This window comes from Neofelis nebulosa, chromosome 7 (genome assembly GCF_028018385.1).
Source record: "Neofelis nebulosa isolate mNeoNeb1 chromosome 7, mNeoNeb1.pri, whole genome shotgun sequence".
NCBI lineage: Eukaryota > Metazoa > Chordata > Mammalia > Carnivora > Felidae > Neofelis > Neofelis nebulosa.
Window position 1 is genome coordinate 135,970,847 of NC_080788.1, and position 16,319 is coordinate 135,987,165.

At 38.2% G+C, this 16,319-nt stretch overlaps 1 protein-coding gene across 3 annotated transcripts in view; it reads right to left on the bottom strand.

Annotated features, from left to right (window-relative positions):
* CATSPERB (cation channel sperm associated auxiliary subunit beta) overlaps positions 1-13,601 on the bottom strand; it is a 105,840-nt gene extending 92,239 nt beyond the window's left edge. Inside the window, exons 1-4 of one of the 3 annotated variants that reach the window (XM_058740042.1) lie at positions 13,399-13,601; positions 9,669-9,747; positions 6,909-6,997; positions 4,317-4,457 (exon numbers count right to left, since the gene is read on the bottom strand). In XM_058740042.1, the coding sequence (XP_058596025.1) occupies positions 4,317-4,457; positions 6,909-6,997; positions 9,669-9,747 (309 nt within the window). In that variant the 5' untranslated portion in view covers positions 13,399-13,601. Of the gene's footprint in view, positions 1-4,316; positions 4,458-6,287; positions 6,407-6,908; positions 6,998-9,668; positions 9,748-13,398 lie in introns of those variants that run through there. The other 2 variants (XM_058740040.1, XM_058740041.1) reach the window with 2 other exon arrangements.
* Positions 13,602-16,319: the final 2,718 nt, after the last annotated feature.

Sequence of the window (16,319 nt, forward strand, 5' to 3'; positions counted from 1 at the left end):
ACACTTATTTTGCATATTCAACCTTATCTTTAAAAATGAAATTAAACAAGAGCATCTAATGCATATATCTTTTACCCAGCAATTTCACTGTTAGGAATTCTCCTACATTATACTCACATATGTGTGAAATAAAATATATCCAAGGATATTTTTTGGCATTACTTGTAATAGTATAGATTGGAAATAACTAAAATCTTAATAGGGATGTAAAATAGTATAACCATAAAGTGGAATACCATGCAACCACACTCAGGTAGCACAAAACTGGGGCATTACTGGCTTGATGTGTCAGAGGACAGAACTTGGTGTTAAAAGAGAACTGGGGAATTGGAAAGGAAAATCCCATGAACAAGGGAACTGCAAGAGTGGTGAGCTAAGAGTTAAATATAAACTCTTCTTGCGCCCTGGGGCAAGACAAGTGCAGAGGAGACTCATGAAGTCTTGGTTAAAATAATCAGCCCTGGGGAATCTGGGTGGCTTAGTCAGTTAAGCATCCAACTTCGGCCCAGGTCATGATCTCACGGTTCATGGGTTCGAGCCCCACGTCGGGGCTCTGTGCTGGCAGCTCAGAGCCTGGAGCCTGCTTCGGATTCTGTGTCTCCCTCTCTCTCTGCCCCTCCCTAGCTCACACTCTGTTCCTCTCTCTCTCTCAAAAATAAATAAACATTAAATAACATTTTTAAAAAGTCAGCCATGGAAGCTTAAAACCTGAGCAAAGATAGCAGCTGCTGAAACCATAGCTAAGACAGTTTACAGTTTGTGTCCAGACAAGAAAGAACCTTTTACACTACAACAACAACAAAAGAGCCCACAAAATTCTCATAAGAACATAACAGAATCCAGAGCTGCTACAGCTTATTATCTTAAATGTCCAGTTTCAACCAAAATAACAAGACATGAAAAAAAACAGAAACATCTAACTGATAAAAAAAAAAAAAAAGTTAGATGACAAACTGACCCAGAGTGAGTCCAGAGAGTAGATGAAGACTTCAAAGCAGCTATTACTAATATGTACATAGGCTAGAAGTGCCTGAGTGGCTAAGTCAGTTAAGCATCCAACTCTTGATTTTGCCTCAGGTCATGACCCCGGGTGTGGGATCGAGTCTCATGTCATGCTACGCACTGAGCATAAAGCCTGCTTAAGATTCTCTCTCTCTCTCTCTCTCTCTCTTTCTCTTTTTCTCTCTCTCTGCCTCTCTCCCCTGCCAGTGCTGTCTCTCTAACATAAAATTTTTTTAATGTACATAGGCTTAAAGAAAATGTCCTAGTGAGAGAATGGATAGGGAATCCTAGCACATGAGTGAAAAACATAACAATAAGACCAGATGAAAATAATGAGGCTGCAAAGTATAATAACTGAAATAAAATATTTAGTAGATGAGCAGATTGGAGATGATACAAGAAAGAATCAGTAAACTTAGAGATACAGCAGTTAAAATTATCCATTCTGAAAAAGGGGGGAAATGATTAGAGAAAAATGAACAGAGCCTTAGATATCCGTGAGATAATGCACATAATTAGAATCTCATGAAGAAAACAGACAAAGGAGTAGAACATATTTTTTCAGAGAAATAGTAGCTGAAGACTTCACAAATTTGGTAAATTTATAATCCAAGAAGCCCATAGAAACCCAATCAGAGTCAATACAAAGAGAAAATCTTAAAAGCATCCAGAGAAAAATGACACATTACATATAGGGGACAAATAAAGAAGATGTGGTATATATCTATATATCTATATATCTATATATCTATATATACACACACATATATACATATACATATATACACATACACATACATATACATATACATATACATATACATATACATATACATATATACATATATATATACATACATACATACATACACACACACACAACGGAATACTACTGGGCGATGAAAAAGAATGAGATCTTGCCATTTGCAACAACGTGGATGGAACTAGAGGGTATTATGCTAAGCGAAATAAGTCAGTCAGAGAAAGACACATATCATATGATGTCACTCCTATGTGGAATTTGAGAAACTCAACAGTGGAACATAGGGAAAGGGAAGGAAAAATAAGATAAAAACAGAGAGGGAGGACAACCATAAGAGACTCTTAAATACAGAGAACAAACTGAGGGTTGCTGGAGGGGAGGTGGGTGAGGGGGTGGGTTAAATGGGTGATGGGCATTAAGGAGGGCACTTTTCTGGATGAGCACTGGGTGTCATATGTAAGAGATGAACCACTAGGTTCTACCCTGAAGCCAAGACTACACTGTTTGTTAACTAACTTGAATTTAAGTTAAGAAATGAAGTAGGACACATCCTACCACATGGATGAAGCTTGGAGACGTTACACTAACTGACAGAAGCCAGTCACAAAGAACTAAATGTTGTATGATTCGTTTACATGAGATGTTCAGAAGAAGCGAATCTACAACAGATGGGTGTAGTTTAGTGGTTACCTGCATCTGAAGAGCAGAAGATGTGCTGGGGAGTTCAGGGATGGGCTGTCCTTCTGTGGTGATGAAGATGTTATAAAATTAGACAGCAGTGATTTTTGCACACTCTCTGAATATACTACACACCATTTAACTGTGCACTTTAAATAGGTGAATTGTATGGTATGCAATTATACCTTAATAAAGTTGTTATCCCCGAAGAAATGAGGGGGAATGAAGACATTTTCAAGGGGATGAAACTCCCGGAGAATTCACTGCCCATAGACCTGTACTGTAAGAAATGATACCTCAACTCCCCCAAAAGCAAATAATCTAGTGAAGAGACAAGCAGAAGACATGAATAGACACTTTTGCAAAGACATCCAGATGGCTAACACACACATCACTCATCATCAGGGAAACACAAATCAAAACCACAATGAGATACCACCTCACGCCGGTCAGAGTGGCTAAAATTAACAACTCAGGAAACAACAGATATTGGCAAGGATGCAGAGAAGGAGAACCCTTTTGCATGGCTGGTGGGAATGCAAACTGGTGCAGCCACTACCCTACGACCCAGCAATTGCACTACTAGGTACTTATCCAAAGGCAACAAAATGCTGATTCGAAGGGGCACGTGCACCCCAATGTTTATAGCAGCACAATTGACAATAGCCAAATTATGGAAAGAGCCCAAATGCCCATGACTGATGAATGGGTAAAGAAGATGTTGTATACAGACCCGATGGAATATTACTTGGCGATAAAAAAAAAGAATGAAATCTTGCCATTTGCAATAATATGGATGCAACTAGAATGTGTTATGCTAGGCAAAATAAATCAGTCAGAGAAAGACAGCTATCATATGATTTCACTCATATGTGGAATTTAAGAAACAAAATAGATGAATATAGAAGAAGGGAAGCAAAAATAAGATAAAAACAGAGAGGGAGACAAACCATAAGAGACTTTTAATTACAGAGAACAAACTGAGGGTTGCTGGTGGGGTGTTGGGTGCAGGGAGGGGCTAAATGGGTGATGGGAATTAGGGAGGGCACTTTTTATGGGGTGCCTGGGTGGCTCAGTCAGTTGAGCATCTGACTTCAGCTCAGGTCATGATCTCGCAGTTCGTGAGTTTGAGCCCCACCTCAGGCTCTGTCCTGACAGCTCAGGGCCTGAAACCTGCTTCGGATTCTGTGTCTCCCTCTCTCTCTGCCCCTCCCCTGCTCGTACTCTTTCTCTCTCAAAAAAAAATAAAATAAAATAAACATTAAAAAAAATTTAATAAAAAAAAAAGAAGGGCACTTGTTGGGAGGAGAACTGGATGTTATATGTAAGTGATGAATCACTAAATTCTATTCCTGAAATCATCATTACACTATATGTTAACTAACTTGGATTTAAATTTTAAAAAATTAAAAAAAAAATAAATAAACACTTCAAATATATTTGTAATGATGTGGGAAGGGATGTCCAGAATTTACAAATTTATTTGCTACCCAAAGGAAAGTGCTGGCATGAATATTTTGAATGAGACAAGGAATAAACCATTTTCTCTGAAAAAAATTAATAAAATAAAATATTAAAGAAAAGAAATGATAATAATTCTTTGGGCTGAAAAAATAGCCCAAACTTATATCTCTGCAAAAAAATGAAGAGTGGTGGAAATCATTAATACATAGGTAAATAGTAAAAAAAAAAAAAATGTATTTTTTCTTTAATTTCTTAAAAATTGTTTAAAGCAAAACATGTAACACTGTACTGTTAGGTTTAAAACATATATAAATGTGATCTTATGGGCTAGCTATTTAAAAAAACACATCCTACAAGAGAGAGTATGCTTCTCATTAATAATATAAAGAATAAAATAAAGTGTCATTACCAAAGTTAAGTTAAAGTGGAAGATGCCTGTATATGTACTATTTATAATTTCCAAGCTGGGAGCAAGTCCTCCTGATGTGAACACACCTAGAAATTCCTGCGAAGTATGCCCACTTTCAGATAGTAAAAAACACTGGATTTTCTGTAGGAAAGAGAAGGGGTGGAAAGTAATGACAATTTGATGGCGAGAAGCATCTCTTACATTAATTTAAAAATGAGAGGTAATCTATGAATCGTCTATGCTGCTAAAGACATCTATCTGTAGTAATTTTCATCTCTAACCAGGAAAAAAAATGTATTTTGAAAAAGCACACTTCTAGAACTTAGTAACCTATCATACTAGTGTCATAATAGGTTGAAACCTCAACCATATGGTAATCTTTTCTGTAAAAAGAATGGACATAAAGTTATTACATTTAATAAATATAGAATCAAAGCCACATGCCCATCACATGTAGAAATCCCTGTTTTATTAAAATCATTATTTTGTGTTTAAATTTTACAAGGAGCAAATGTATAAAGGAAAACTCATTTTAGTGTATTTTTATTGCTGTTTCTTAGTTTTGAGAAGGTATATGAAAATGCAGCAACTGGGGCACTGGGTGGCTCAGTCAGTTAAGCATCTGACTTCAGCTCAGGCCATGATCTCACAGTTTGTGAGTTCGAGCCCCGCATCAGGCTCTCTGCTGTCAGCATAGAGCCCACTTCGGATCCTATTGTCCCCCTTTCTCTCTGCCCCTCCCCTGCTCTCTCTCTCTCTCAAAAATAAGTAAAATAACATAAAAAAAAAAAAAAAGAAAATGCAGCAATCACAAATGAAAACCAACACAAGATAGATGCTAACAACTTCACCTCATTTAGTTCTCCTAATAGTTAAGACCACTTTGGGCAAGTTGCCTGAGTTTCAGTTTCCCTATCTACAAAATAGGGAAACATATTCATTCCAAAAACGTTTTCTGAGCTCTTACCACAAATCAGGCAGTGTTGTAGGGGCTGGGGAAGCAGAACTGCTCAAAACAGACAAAAAGCCCTGCTCTCAAGGAACTTAGGTTCTAATGGAGATTGGAAGACAGATGAAGACAAACACCTTTTCCCTGTCTTGTCACTGATTTACAAGTTATTGCCCTTTGTTAAGATGGCATATAAGCCCCAAATTCTAACCACCCTTTTGAATTACTCACCACTGAGTTCTCCTGTGGCTATACATACTGCATGTGTCAGTAAAGTCTGGGTTTTTCTCCTGTTAATCTGTCTTTTGTCCATTTATTTTACAGGCCCCAGGTACAGAACCTAAGAGGGTAGGTCCAGTACTCCTCTACTTATCTTAAGTACTCATCTTACAGAAGATTAAAGGTTGTAATGAACATAAAACGCTGTGAAAAATGCCTGACACATACAAACATTTTATAAATGTTAGGTTTTACTTCTAATATATTCTAGAACTACTATATGACAACTCTCTAAAAAGTAGGTGATAATTAAGTTCCTTTTTAAGAGGACAAAACTAGGGATTAGAGGGGTTAGGTAACCTGCTCCAGGGCATGACAGACCATGTATGTCTGTGTATAACTCTAAGATTTGACCCCAGCTCTGAAGGTTTTTCTTCCTCTAACATCCATTTTTTGCCCCATAAGTAATCACAAAGAGGAAAGGCATTTTTGACTCAAGGGGCATGCCCTTTGCAACAGTTGTGAATAAAAGACTTAAATATATGTCTGGCATATCAGGAAAGAACTGGGAACTAAGTCAAAAAAGACTTTGGGAAAAATGTATTTGTCCTTATGGGGTGTTATATTTATCATAGACTTTCAAACAATCTGTACATTTTTTCTTGACTTAGGTTTTTGTTAGCATTTGCTGCATAGCTATCTTATTTTGGTGTGTCTGTGTGTGTGTGTGTGTGTGTGTGTGTGTGTGTGTGTGTGTGTTTAAATGCCATTATATGAAATGAAGAAATCAAATGATCCCTTACCCCAAATGACATCTGCAATGTGGTACTTGTTCTAAAAGAGAAAGATTCTTTCTCTAGGTCATGTGAAGTAAATTTCTCTAACAGGCTGTATCTGTCAAACTTCAAAAGAACAAATCAGATCTATAAAAAATAAAAATCATTACAGCCAACCTTTTAAAAAGGGAAGGAGGGAGCCATTCAGTCAGCTAAGCATCCAGCTTTTGATTTTGGGTCAGCTTGTGATCTAACAGTTCATGAGTTCAAGTCCCGAGTTGGGCTCTGTGCCAATGGTGCAGAGTCTGCTTGAGAATGTCTCTCTCTCTCTCTGCCCCTCCCCTGCTCATGTTTTCTCTCTCTCTCTCCCTCTCTCAAAATAAACTTAAAAAAATAAAATAAAAAGGGAAGGAGAAGGTATCTTAAAAAAAAGAAAAAGAAAAAACAACCCAGGATGTTCAATGGCTAAATGCAATATTTCACTTGATACAAATGGAATGGAATAGAAAAGATTATTATTTACGTAGAATTTTACCTCCCCAAGTCTGAACATAGTAGAAGGTATTTGAAAAAGTACAGTGTTAGTGGTTTTACACGTGGAGCTAAAAAGAATGTGAGAGGTTGTCACATATTATTAATGGATCTTACCAAGTCATTGGAAGAAAGGTACAGCTTGATTATTTCATTCTTTGGGGGGATCCCTTCACTGGCACAAGCAAAGTGTTTCTCTATATCACCTAAATAACAACAAGAATACACATACTTTAGGTCGCTGATAGAAGGATTTCCATGAAAAGAATCATATTTCTTAAACTGACAAAATAATTTTAAGGGGGTAAGAATTATAGTTGTATATTTTAAATTCAGAAGTGGCCAAAAACCAGGGTTGGTTTTTTTTTTTAATTTTTAAATTTTTCAACAAATTTCATTATCCAGATGCAAAATCAACAAGAACACTTTTTACTTGAAGCATTCTTCAGAATACATAAAAAAACATGTATGTACACACACACACATGCATATATATATAACTTGAAGCACTCTTCAGAATATATAACATATATATACACATGCACATATGTTATATATATATATATATATATATATATATGTTATACATAATATATATTATATATAACATTCAATCCAAGAAAAATAGAATACACATTATCCCCGAGTACACACAGAAGAATCCCCTGGTTAAATCACACTAAAAGAGACATCACACATACTACAAATCTAGTAAGACTGAAATCATACCAAGTATATTTTCCAGCCACAATGGTACAAAAGTAAAGATCAAAAATAAAACAAAGCTGGAAAATCTGCCATGTAAATATTAAATAGTTCTTGACTCTTCAAGTCTTTGGGGAGCACAGAAAAGGGACAGAAGGCAGAATTTGTATTTTAATAGAGAGCCACAGATAGGTGACTCCTCCCCCAAAAAGGGCGGGGGGTGGGGGGTGGGAGGAAGATCCCTTCTCCTTATCTTGATCTAAAGTGAATCTCTTTGAAAGACAGATACCATGTGTTTTCACTCTTATGTGGATCCTGAGAAACTTAACAGAAACCCATGGAGGAGGGGAAGGAAAAAAAAAAAAGAGGTTAGAGTGGGAGAGAGCCAAAGCATAAGAGACTCTTAAAAACTGAGAACAAACTGAGGGTTGATGGGGGGTGGGAGGGAGGGGAGGGTGGATGATGGGTATTGAGGAGGGCACCTTTTGGGATGAGCACTGGGTGTTGTATGGAAACCAATTTGACAATAAATTTCATATATTGAAAAAAATAATAATAAAGTGAATCTCTTGTAGACAGCAGAGTTGGATCATGTGTTTTTATCCATTCTGACAACCTCCATCACAAGGAGTTTAGACTAAAGCCCAAATCCCAGCTTGGCATTCCAGTATCTCATTGACATGAGCCGGTTTCCTACCTTTCCAAAGTATTTTACTTTTTCTAACCCTTCATTCTAGCCAAACGAAACTACACACTTCTCCCCTCACATTATATGATTACCTACCTCCATGACTTTACCATCACTTACCCTGATGTTGTCTTTGTAAAATACTCTTCCCCATGCATGCATAGATAGAGATTACTCATTTTGGGGGCCTGGATTGATTTCTCTCTTTTGTTCAAAGCCTTCCCTGACCACCCCCGACTCAGGTGGAAGTCAACTCTCCCTTCTCTGAAATCTTATAAGTTGGCCTGTGACTCTCCAGTCTTAGAGTATACCCATGTGTGTGTTACATATTCTTCAGAAGAACCTAGGAACTGGTACTGGGTCATCCTAGAACTCAAGCAATTCTGCAACAAACCTGTGAACAGAAGACAGACTGAATCCCCCTCTTCATTGTTTGGTCAACAATATATTTTTTTTTTTTTGAATCAAGCATCTACTATGTTCTAGCAGATCCAGTCCAAAATGCTAGAGAATCTAAACAATCTGCACAAGTGGAGGTGGATTGTTTCATTCCTTTTACAAAGCATTTCCACCATAAAAGTCCTATTGAGTGATTTAATCCATGTATTAGTTTCAGAAAATAATCTTCAGTCTCAATCTGTTGGCTTTATGATGCAGTTTATAATTCATACCACAGGTAACCATTCATGTAGGAAGAATGAAAAAAATCTATTTAAATAATGAACAATTTTTCAAATATAAAATGCTCCTTAGGGGCGCCTGGATAGCTCAGTTGGTTAAGCGTCCGACTCTTATCTTGGCTCAGGTCATCTCACTCGTTCATGAGTTCAAGCCCTGCATCAGGCTACACACTGTTAGTGCAGAGCCTGCTTGGGATTCTCTCTCTCTCTCTGTCCCTCCCCTGCCCGTTCTCTCTCTCTCTCTCTCTCTCTCTCTCTCTCTCTCAGAATAAATAAATAAACTTAAAAAAATGTTTTTAATTAAAAAAATAGGGGCGCCTGGGTAGCTCAGTCAGTTAAGGGTCCGACTTCAGCTCAGGTCACGATCTTGCCGTCTGTGAGTTCGAGCCCCGCGTCGGGCTCTGGGCTGATGGCTCAGAGCCTGGAGCCTGCTTCCAGTTCTGTGTGTGTGTCTCTCTCTCTGCCCCTCCCCTGTTCATGCTCTGTCTCTGTCTCAAAAATAAATAAACGTTAAAAAAAATTTTTTTTAATTAAAAAAAAATAAAGTGCTCCTCAAACTTTAATATTCCATGACTTATAAATGATGAAACACTATAATAAAGGTCTCTATGTACACAACTTAATAACAATAGATTCACAATATTATTAGAAATCGCTAGACAAGAGTACAACAAATAATACCTGAAAAAAACTGAGAGGTAAGGTAAAGAGAAGTACCAAGAAAGTATTTTAACTGTTAACGAGGAAGGGATGGAAAGGAAAACTCCTACGAGAAAATAGAGAGTAAGAGAGTCTGAAACTTACCTTTATTATATATTATTCCTGATGAAAGGTCAAATATGGTCAAAAGTAAAATTATAATATATAAAAGTGGCAATTCCATCTATCGAAAGAAATAAGAATTATTTCTATTCAGTTGCTCTGAACGTACTTTTTAGTTCCTTTTTCTATAAACAACTACATAGTAAAGAAATCATCTATTCCTTTTAAGTTAAAAATATTTCCCTTTATGTGACAAAACAATGTTAACAGCTGACTAAGCTCTACATTTACTTCCTTGTTGGTATTAAAGATATTTATAATTACCACAAACTAAAGAGCTGGGGCTCTGGTTTTTCTTCAATGTAGATAACTGTTGGAGAGGTGTGATCAATTCTACAGCTGTATAAAACAGAGCCTGACTTGATAAAGACTCTGAGAAGGCAGAGCTGTACCTTATCTGATATTTTGACTGCACTGCTCTTGAGAGAGAGAATGCACACGAGCCCTGAGCATCCCTGTATGTCCCCCTGCCCCCATGTGCCAACACCGCAAAGCCCTGGCCCCTCTTTACCCAGGCCTTTTCTCAGAGTCGTGTTTGTGGCAAGAATCCTTGAGAAACAAGGTAACATCCCCCTTGGGCAAGAGCAGACTTGTTTCCATGGTGAATCTCCCAGGCTCAGTGTTCTCCTCCTGTAATACACCCCGCTATGTGTGTAAGCAAAAGCATCTGTGACGGGCTGAAATGTGTCCCCTAAAAACTTATATGTTGAAGCCCTAACCCCCAGGGCTTCAGAATGCAGTTGTAGCTGGAGATAGGGTCTTTATACAAGAGTGATTAAGTTAAAGTGAAATCATTAGGGTGGGCCCTGATCCAGTGTGACTAGTGTCCTTATAAGAAGAGGAAATTTGGACACAGATATGCACAAAGGGAAGATGATGTGAAGACCCAGGGAAAAGATGACCAAGGAGAGAAGCCTGGAACAGATCCTTCCTTCTTGGCCCTCAGAAGGAACCAACCCAGCTAACACCTTGAACTTAGACATTAAGCCTTCAGAAGTGTGAGTCACTTCTATTGTTTAAGCCAACTAGCCTGTGGCATTTTGTTACTGTAGCCTTAGTATGCTAATGAAGCTTCCATGATGGATATCTACTCCATGGGATTTGGGGGGCATGGAGACTGGAAGTGAACATCATGCTGACACTCTGGCTACTGCTTTTGCTGTTAGTGATGAAGTCCTTTGTCTCTGACCTAGGAGTCTTGTGTCTTTTGCCAGCATCCAAGAAATAGTAACAGATTGACTTGCCAGATGCAGGTAAAGCATAATCCAGATCCTGTGTGGTTCCTGACATCTGCTGAGTAAATTAAATTTCACTGATGTTTTTCCTCCCTTAAAATTGGTTTGCTTGATTCAATACATTTAATCAACAATATAACATTCAAACATTCATCGGATTTTTAAATTCATCATCTTTATCACATGGTTGGGGAGAACTGTGGGTTTTTTTAAGTGGTTGTTTTTTTTTTGGTCATCTGAGAAAACAACTTGTTTTCACAAACTGACACAAAACAGATGAATTAGTGTCCTTCTGTTTCTCTTCTCTCACTCTCTTTGTCCAGAAACATTTTGTTGTTAAGTTTTAGTGCAGCTCACCTCCAGCCAAAGAAAATCTTTTCAGATACTCAGTTGCTCTGAATTTGCTTACAATTGTAATCTTTTTTAAAAATTTTAAATATTCATTTATTTTTGAGACAGACAGAGCAAGCAGGGGAGGGGCAGAGAGAGAGGGAGACACAGAATCCGAAGCAAGCTCCAGGCTCTGAGCTGTCACCATAGAGCCCGATGTGGGGCTCGAACTCACGGACTGTGAGATCATGACCTGAGCCAAAGTCAGACACTTAACCAACTGAACCACCCAGGCGCCCCGTAATCAATTTAATCACAGAAGAAACCCTGCAGAGGTGGAGCTCAAGGTTGCATTCAAAAACAGTAGATCACAGTTTTGAAGTCCAGCACAGATTAAAAACCACAGATGTACCATTTATATAAGACACACACCGATTGTCTCTTAAACTACATATTGACTCCTTATGAACATTATTTTTTTTTAATCATGTAGTGCATCTAGGACAGTCAGTTGCCTAATTCACACAACCCTGAAAAGTTATTCAGCATGGTGAAACTGTATCAGCATGGTGCTATGTGCCATTATATTTGTGGTGTAGGAATGAATTTAACATTAAATGGAGAAGTCATCACAGTCACTTTGAAAATAGTGCCTTAGGGTCACCTGGGCGGCTCCATCATTTCAGCGGCTCACTCACTCTTGGTTTCGGCTCAGATCATGATCTCACAGTTCGTGGGTTTGAGCCCCGTGTCAACCTCTACACTGACAGCATGGAGATTGCTTGGGATTCTCCCTCTCCCTCTCCCTCTGCCCCTCCCGCTCTCTCTCTCTCTCTTTCTCTCTCAAAAAAAAAATAAACAAAAAGAAAAAGAAAAAGAAAATAGTGCCTTTGCCAGGAAAATCTTGTATTATTTTGCTCAATATTCACATTAAATGACAGAACACCAGTACCAGAACCCATTGGTTTTTCTCCTCCTTAAAAAACTGACTGAAATCTATTATGCCCCGGGGCTCCAGACAGATGCTGTTATTACGTTATCCTCAGGCTTGTCCCAGTTCAGTTCTCTCAAATAAATATAAAAAGTTCTCTAATTTCATTTGAGTGGATTTGGTTGTATCTATCTTTGACCAAAGAACTAAAAACCTACTTTGAAAGGCTTTTAAGTGCTTTCATTAAGGAAAGGAAAGCCAAGAGAGCATAATTGAAGAGAGAGACAGCTGAGGAAGGACCTCTGGGCCCTCTGTGACTTTGCTAGTGGCTGCATGTTCCCTTGTGCTAGTAATTCAGCCCATATTTATTCTTTTTTACGCTTAGAGATGGAATGTATTTTAGAATTAATATATGAGACACGAAGTTACATGTCTAAAGCCCATTACTAGCTAGTAACATGTTGGGCATAGAACCAAGACCTCCTGATTCAAAAGATTTAGTCAGCACACAGAGACGCCACAAAACGAGAATTTAAAAACAGAAAGCTATTAAGTACATGATTAGATCTGACCTCTTACTGAAACTGCTACATGTGCCCACCGAGATTCTGTTCCATACGTTCATTAGTCTCCTTTCCTCCTTCTTCAGCATTACAACTTTCTTCAATGTAGTCCTACCTCCTCTCGACCACCATCTTATGGCTACAGAAAAAGCACTGACGTTGACTTCAGATCGGCTCTGCCCGTTTGGGATGTCTGATCTTTGGAAAGCTACTTCACTTCTTCAATTCAGTAAACCAGGTATAACAGCCACTTCGCAGTGTTGTTGTGAGAACTGAATGAATGACGCACTTCAGGCTTTCAGCAGCTGCTTTACCCAGGCTACACCATGGATAAACACCAGCTCTGAATCCGTGTCTTGACATCCGGAAGCAATTTCTTTGTCTTCATCCCACTCCTGACTCACTCTTTCAGCCGTTAAATTACCTCCAGTTTTCAATCCCGTCTAACTATTATGAGCTTTATCTAATGGTCAGATGTGAGTCACAAAGCTGGGTATTTTCTATTCTCCGGCACCAAATAAACGCTGGGAATTGTCCTAAAGAATGAAGTTGCATTTCCCACCATCTGATTCCTTTTAAGTCACTCCGTTATAGAAGAGTGATTACGTTATCAGTGTGAACGATAGTAGGGCTCTCATTTTACTATTTCTTACCGTGACTGCTTCCTAAGAGTAGATGCCTGATTACTTGCCCCTTTCTTTGTTGTGTTTTAAGCTTTCTTCCATTCAGGCTCAGAAAGAAGACTCGGGTCCAAATTTTCAGTTTACTGGTTTAATGGTCCACTTAACTTTAGTAACAGCCAATCAGCTGCTACCAAGTACAGAAGTGGGCTTGGAAAATCTAAAGGCTAGGCAGTTAGAATTTCCGATTAACTGCCTCTTTCAGAGAACCAAAGGTGATCTTCTTTAAAAATTTTAAGAGGTGGAGTTTCACCAAACCTACCATGTTCCATCCAGGAAGGTTCAGAAACCTACAAATGACTATTCTCAAAGTCTGCAAATCATCGTGGGACTACTGAGTGCCTGGGCAAAAGCATGAATGCTAAAAGGAAATGCTAACTACATACAGTGAGGTTTAAGAGAAGAAAATCTGTCAAAGAGAGCTTCATAACTATGTCTTAAAGAAATATTGGGACTTTTAGAAGAGGAGAGACAACCTTGTTGATGGGGTAAACAAGGTAAATAAATACACAAAGCACAAAGATGGGAACGAGCTGTGTATGCATGGGAATCAGCAAAACCAAGTGAGATACCAAGCTGTTCTCCAGACTCATGGTTCTGTGAATGGCCTTGGTCTTGCTGATTATATCCACTTAGGGTGCCTTTGGCTACTGAGCCCAGACTGAACCTCTCTGATTTACTAAGTATCCTGACGAGTCATGAATGGTCACCGGGACTAGCCATTTTTTTAGTAAGGATAATAAAACCTGTTTTACACTCATGCTCTCCTTCAGACATCCTTTTCCATGGCCAGGTAGAACCCGCTAGTTTAATCTATTCCTGGAAGAGCCTGTGTAAGAAACACCTTTCTCTTACCTTTCCCACTGACCTAAAGAAGAAAGTTACTCCTCAACCTGAAATAACGAGGAGAACTCAACAAAACGTTTCTTCTGTAACAAGAAGTTAGTTATCAGAAACCTGGGACTCCTTTTTGCTGCTGGTTTCTGACTACGGAAGGTGACGAGGGTTTTGTATTTTCAGTCTCTGTGGCAACACTGTGGTTGCTGCTTGCCTACACTGCATCAAAATAGGAATGCCTGAGCAGTGTTGAAGGTGCACACTGAGGGCTCTCAAGAAAATTATGAAGCAGCAGGTGACATGGCCCTCTTTTCCCCCAGCAGCACCTTTGTTTCCCTTCTTCGTTTGCCCCCATGTGATGCTTCCTCCCAATTTGAGTAGTGTTTTCCTTCCCCTAGAAGACAAGGATCTGCTTCAGTCAGAGTTACTGATGAATTAACTTTGATGCAAATGAGGACCAAAGAACTCCCATGGCAGATCATTTCTCTGTTAACAGTGCAGTGAGAGATGTTCTTCCCCCTGGAACACAAGTCAGGAACTGGATATCCAGTTAGGAGGGTTGAGAACCAGGGAAGGGGCTAATTGAAAGACAGATGAATGACTTTGACTTTTTGGGGGGGGGGGAGGGGCGAGGGGATTTTTTCTGACTATAAAAGTGCTCATAATGCAAAACTTGAAAAATATAATCAGGTATAGGGAAATTTACCTATAAACCAATGGTCAGATAGAACCACTGCTAACATTCTGACAAATTTAGTCAGTCTTTTCCCTACACATTTATACATTTCATGTAGGATCCTTCTGTATATAGCTTTCAGTCATTGTTATTCTGATTATTTTCTCGCATAATTCAAGTGTTTTTTCAGAAGTTTTCACAATTACATATTTAAAGTAACTACACGCAAATTATTTAAACGTAAGACATTCAGCTGCTTTCGGTGTTTTCCTGTTATGAATAATGTGGTAATAAACAGTCTTAAACAAAAATCTGTCCCAACATTTGAAAGGTTTTCTTAGGCTATGAATATGTTGAAGACTCCTGATGCATGTTGGCAAATTGCTTTCCAGAAAATGCAGCACTGAGAATGAGATACAGTCTATAATAAGCCAAAAAAGTATCTCACCGTTTTTCTTGTTTCAGTATTGGTGCAGCTGAAAATTTACAATATGCTTATTAGCCATTTTTTCTTCTATAAATTAGAAGACTTCTTGACCATGTCCTACTGGAATTTTAGTGTTTTGCTTGTGAAATGGTAAAACAGTCCCTTGCAATATTTACTGTGAATATTAAACCCAATTTGTCACAATTTTGTTTATGATGAGCTTGGATGGACAGTAATTCAAATGTGATGCAATCGAATTTATCTGTATTTTCCTTTCTGGTCATTTCCATTGCTTCATGGTTTCAAAGTCCATTCCAATCAGAGACATACTTTGCTCATACTTTCTATATAAGAAAACTTCTAAAGACTCAGAAAGTTCAAAGAATAAAATAACAAGGGCATTTTGATCACCCCAGATTAACAGTTCTCTCCCAGTTTTAAAAAATGTTTTATTATGGGATATTTCAAACATTAGAAAAAGCAGGAAGAATGGTATTATTAGCCTCTTTGCATCCATCACCTAGCTTTAGTCCTGTTTCATCAATACACCTACCCATTCATTTTTCTTCTCCAGGATTATCCTGAAGATATCTTAAACATCCATATACAGTTCAGTATATATTCCTTAGGGAAAGTTACTTTTTAATTAAAGCCATGATACCATTTCATGCCTAAAGCTAAGAATGAGTTCTGGAATGTCTATCCAATGATAGTACCTATTTCCCAGCTGTCTCATGCTTAAAATTGGTTATACTTTGTATGAATAAAAATCCAATGAGGCTCATACTTTGCAATTAATTGATATAGCTTTGAAGTTTTTTTTTCCATTTTCAAGTTCTTATTTGAATTCCAGTTGGTTAACATACAGTGCAATATTAGCTACAGGAGAATTTATGATTCATCGCTTCCAGACAATACTCAATGCTCATCTCTAGTGCCCACCTTAGTACCCAT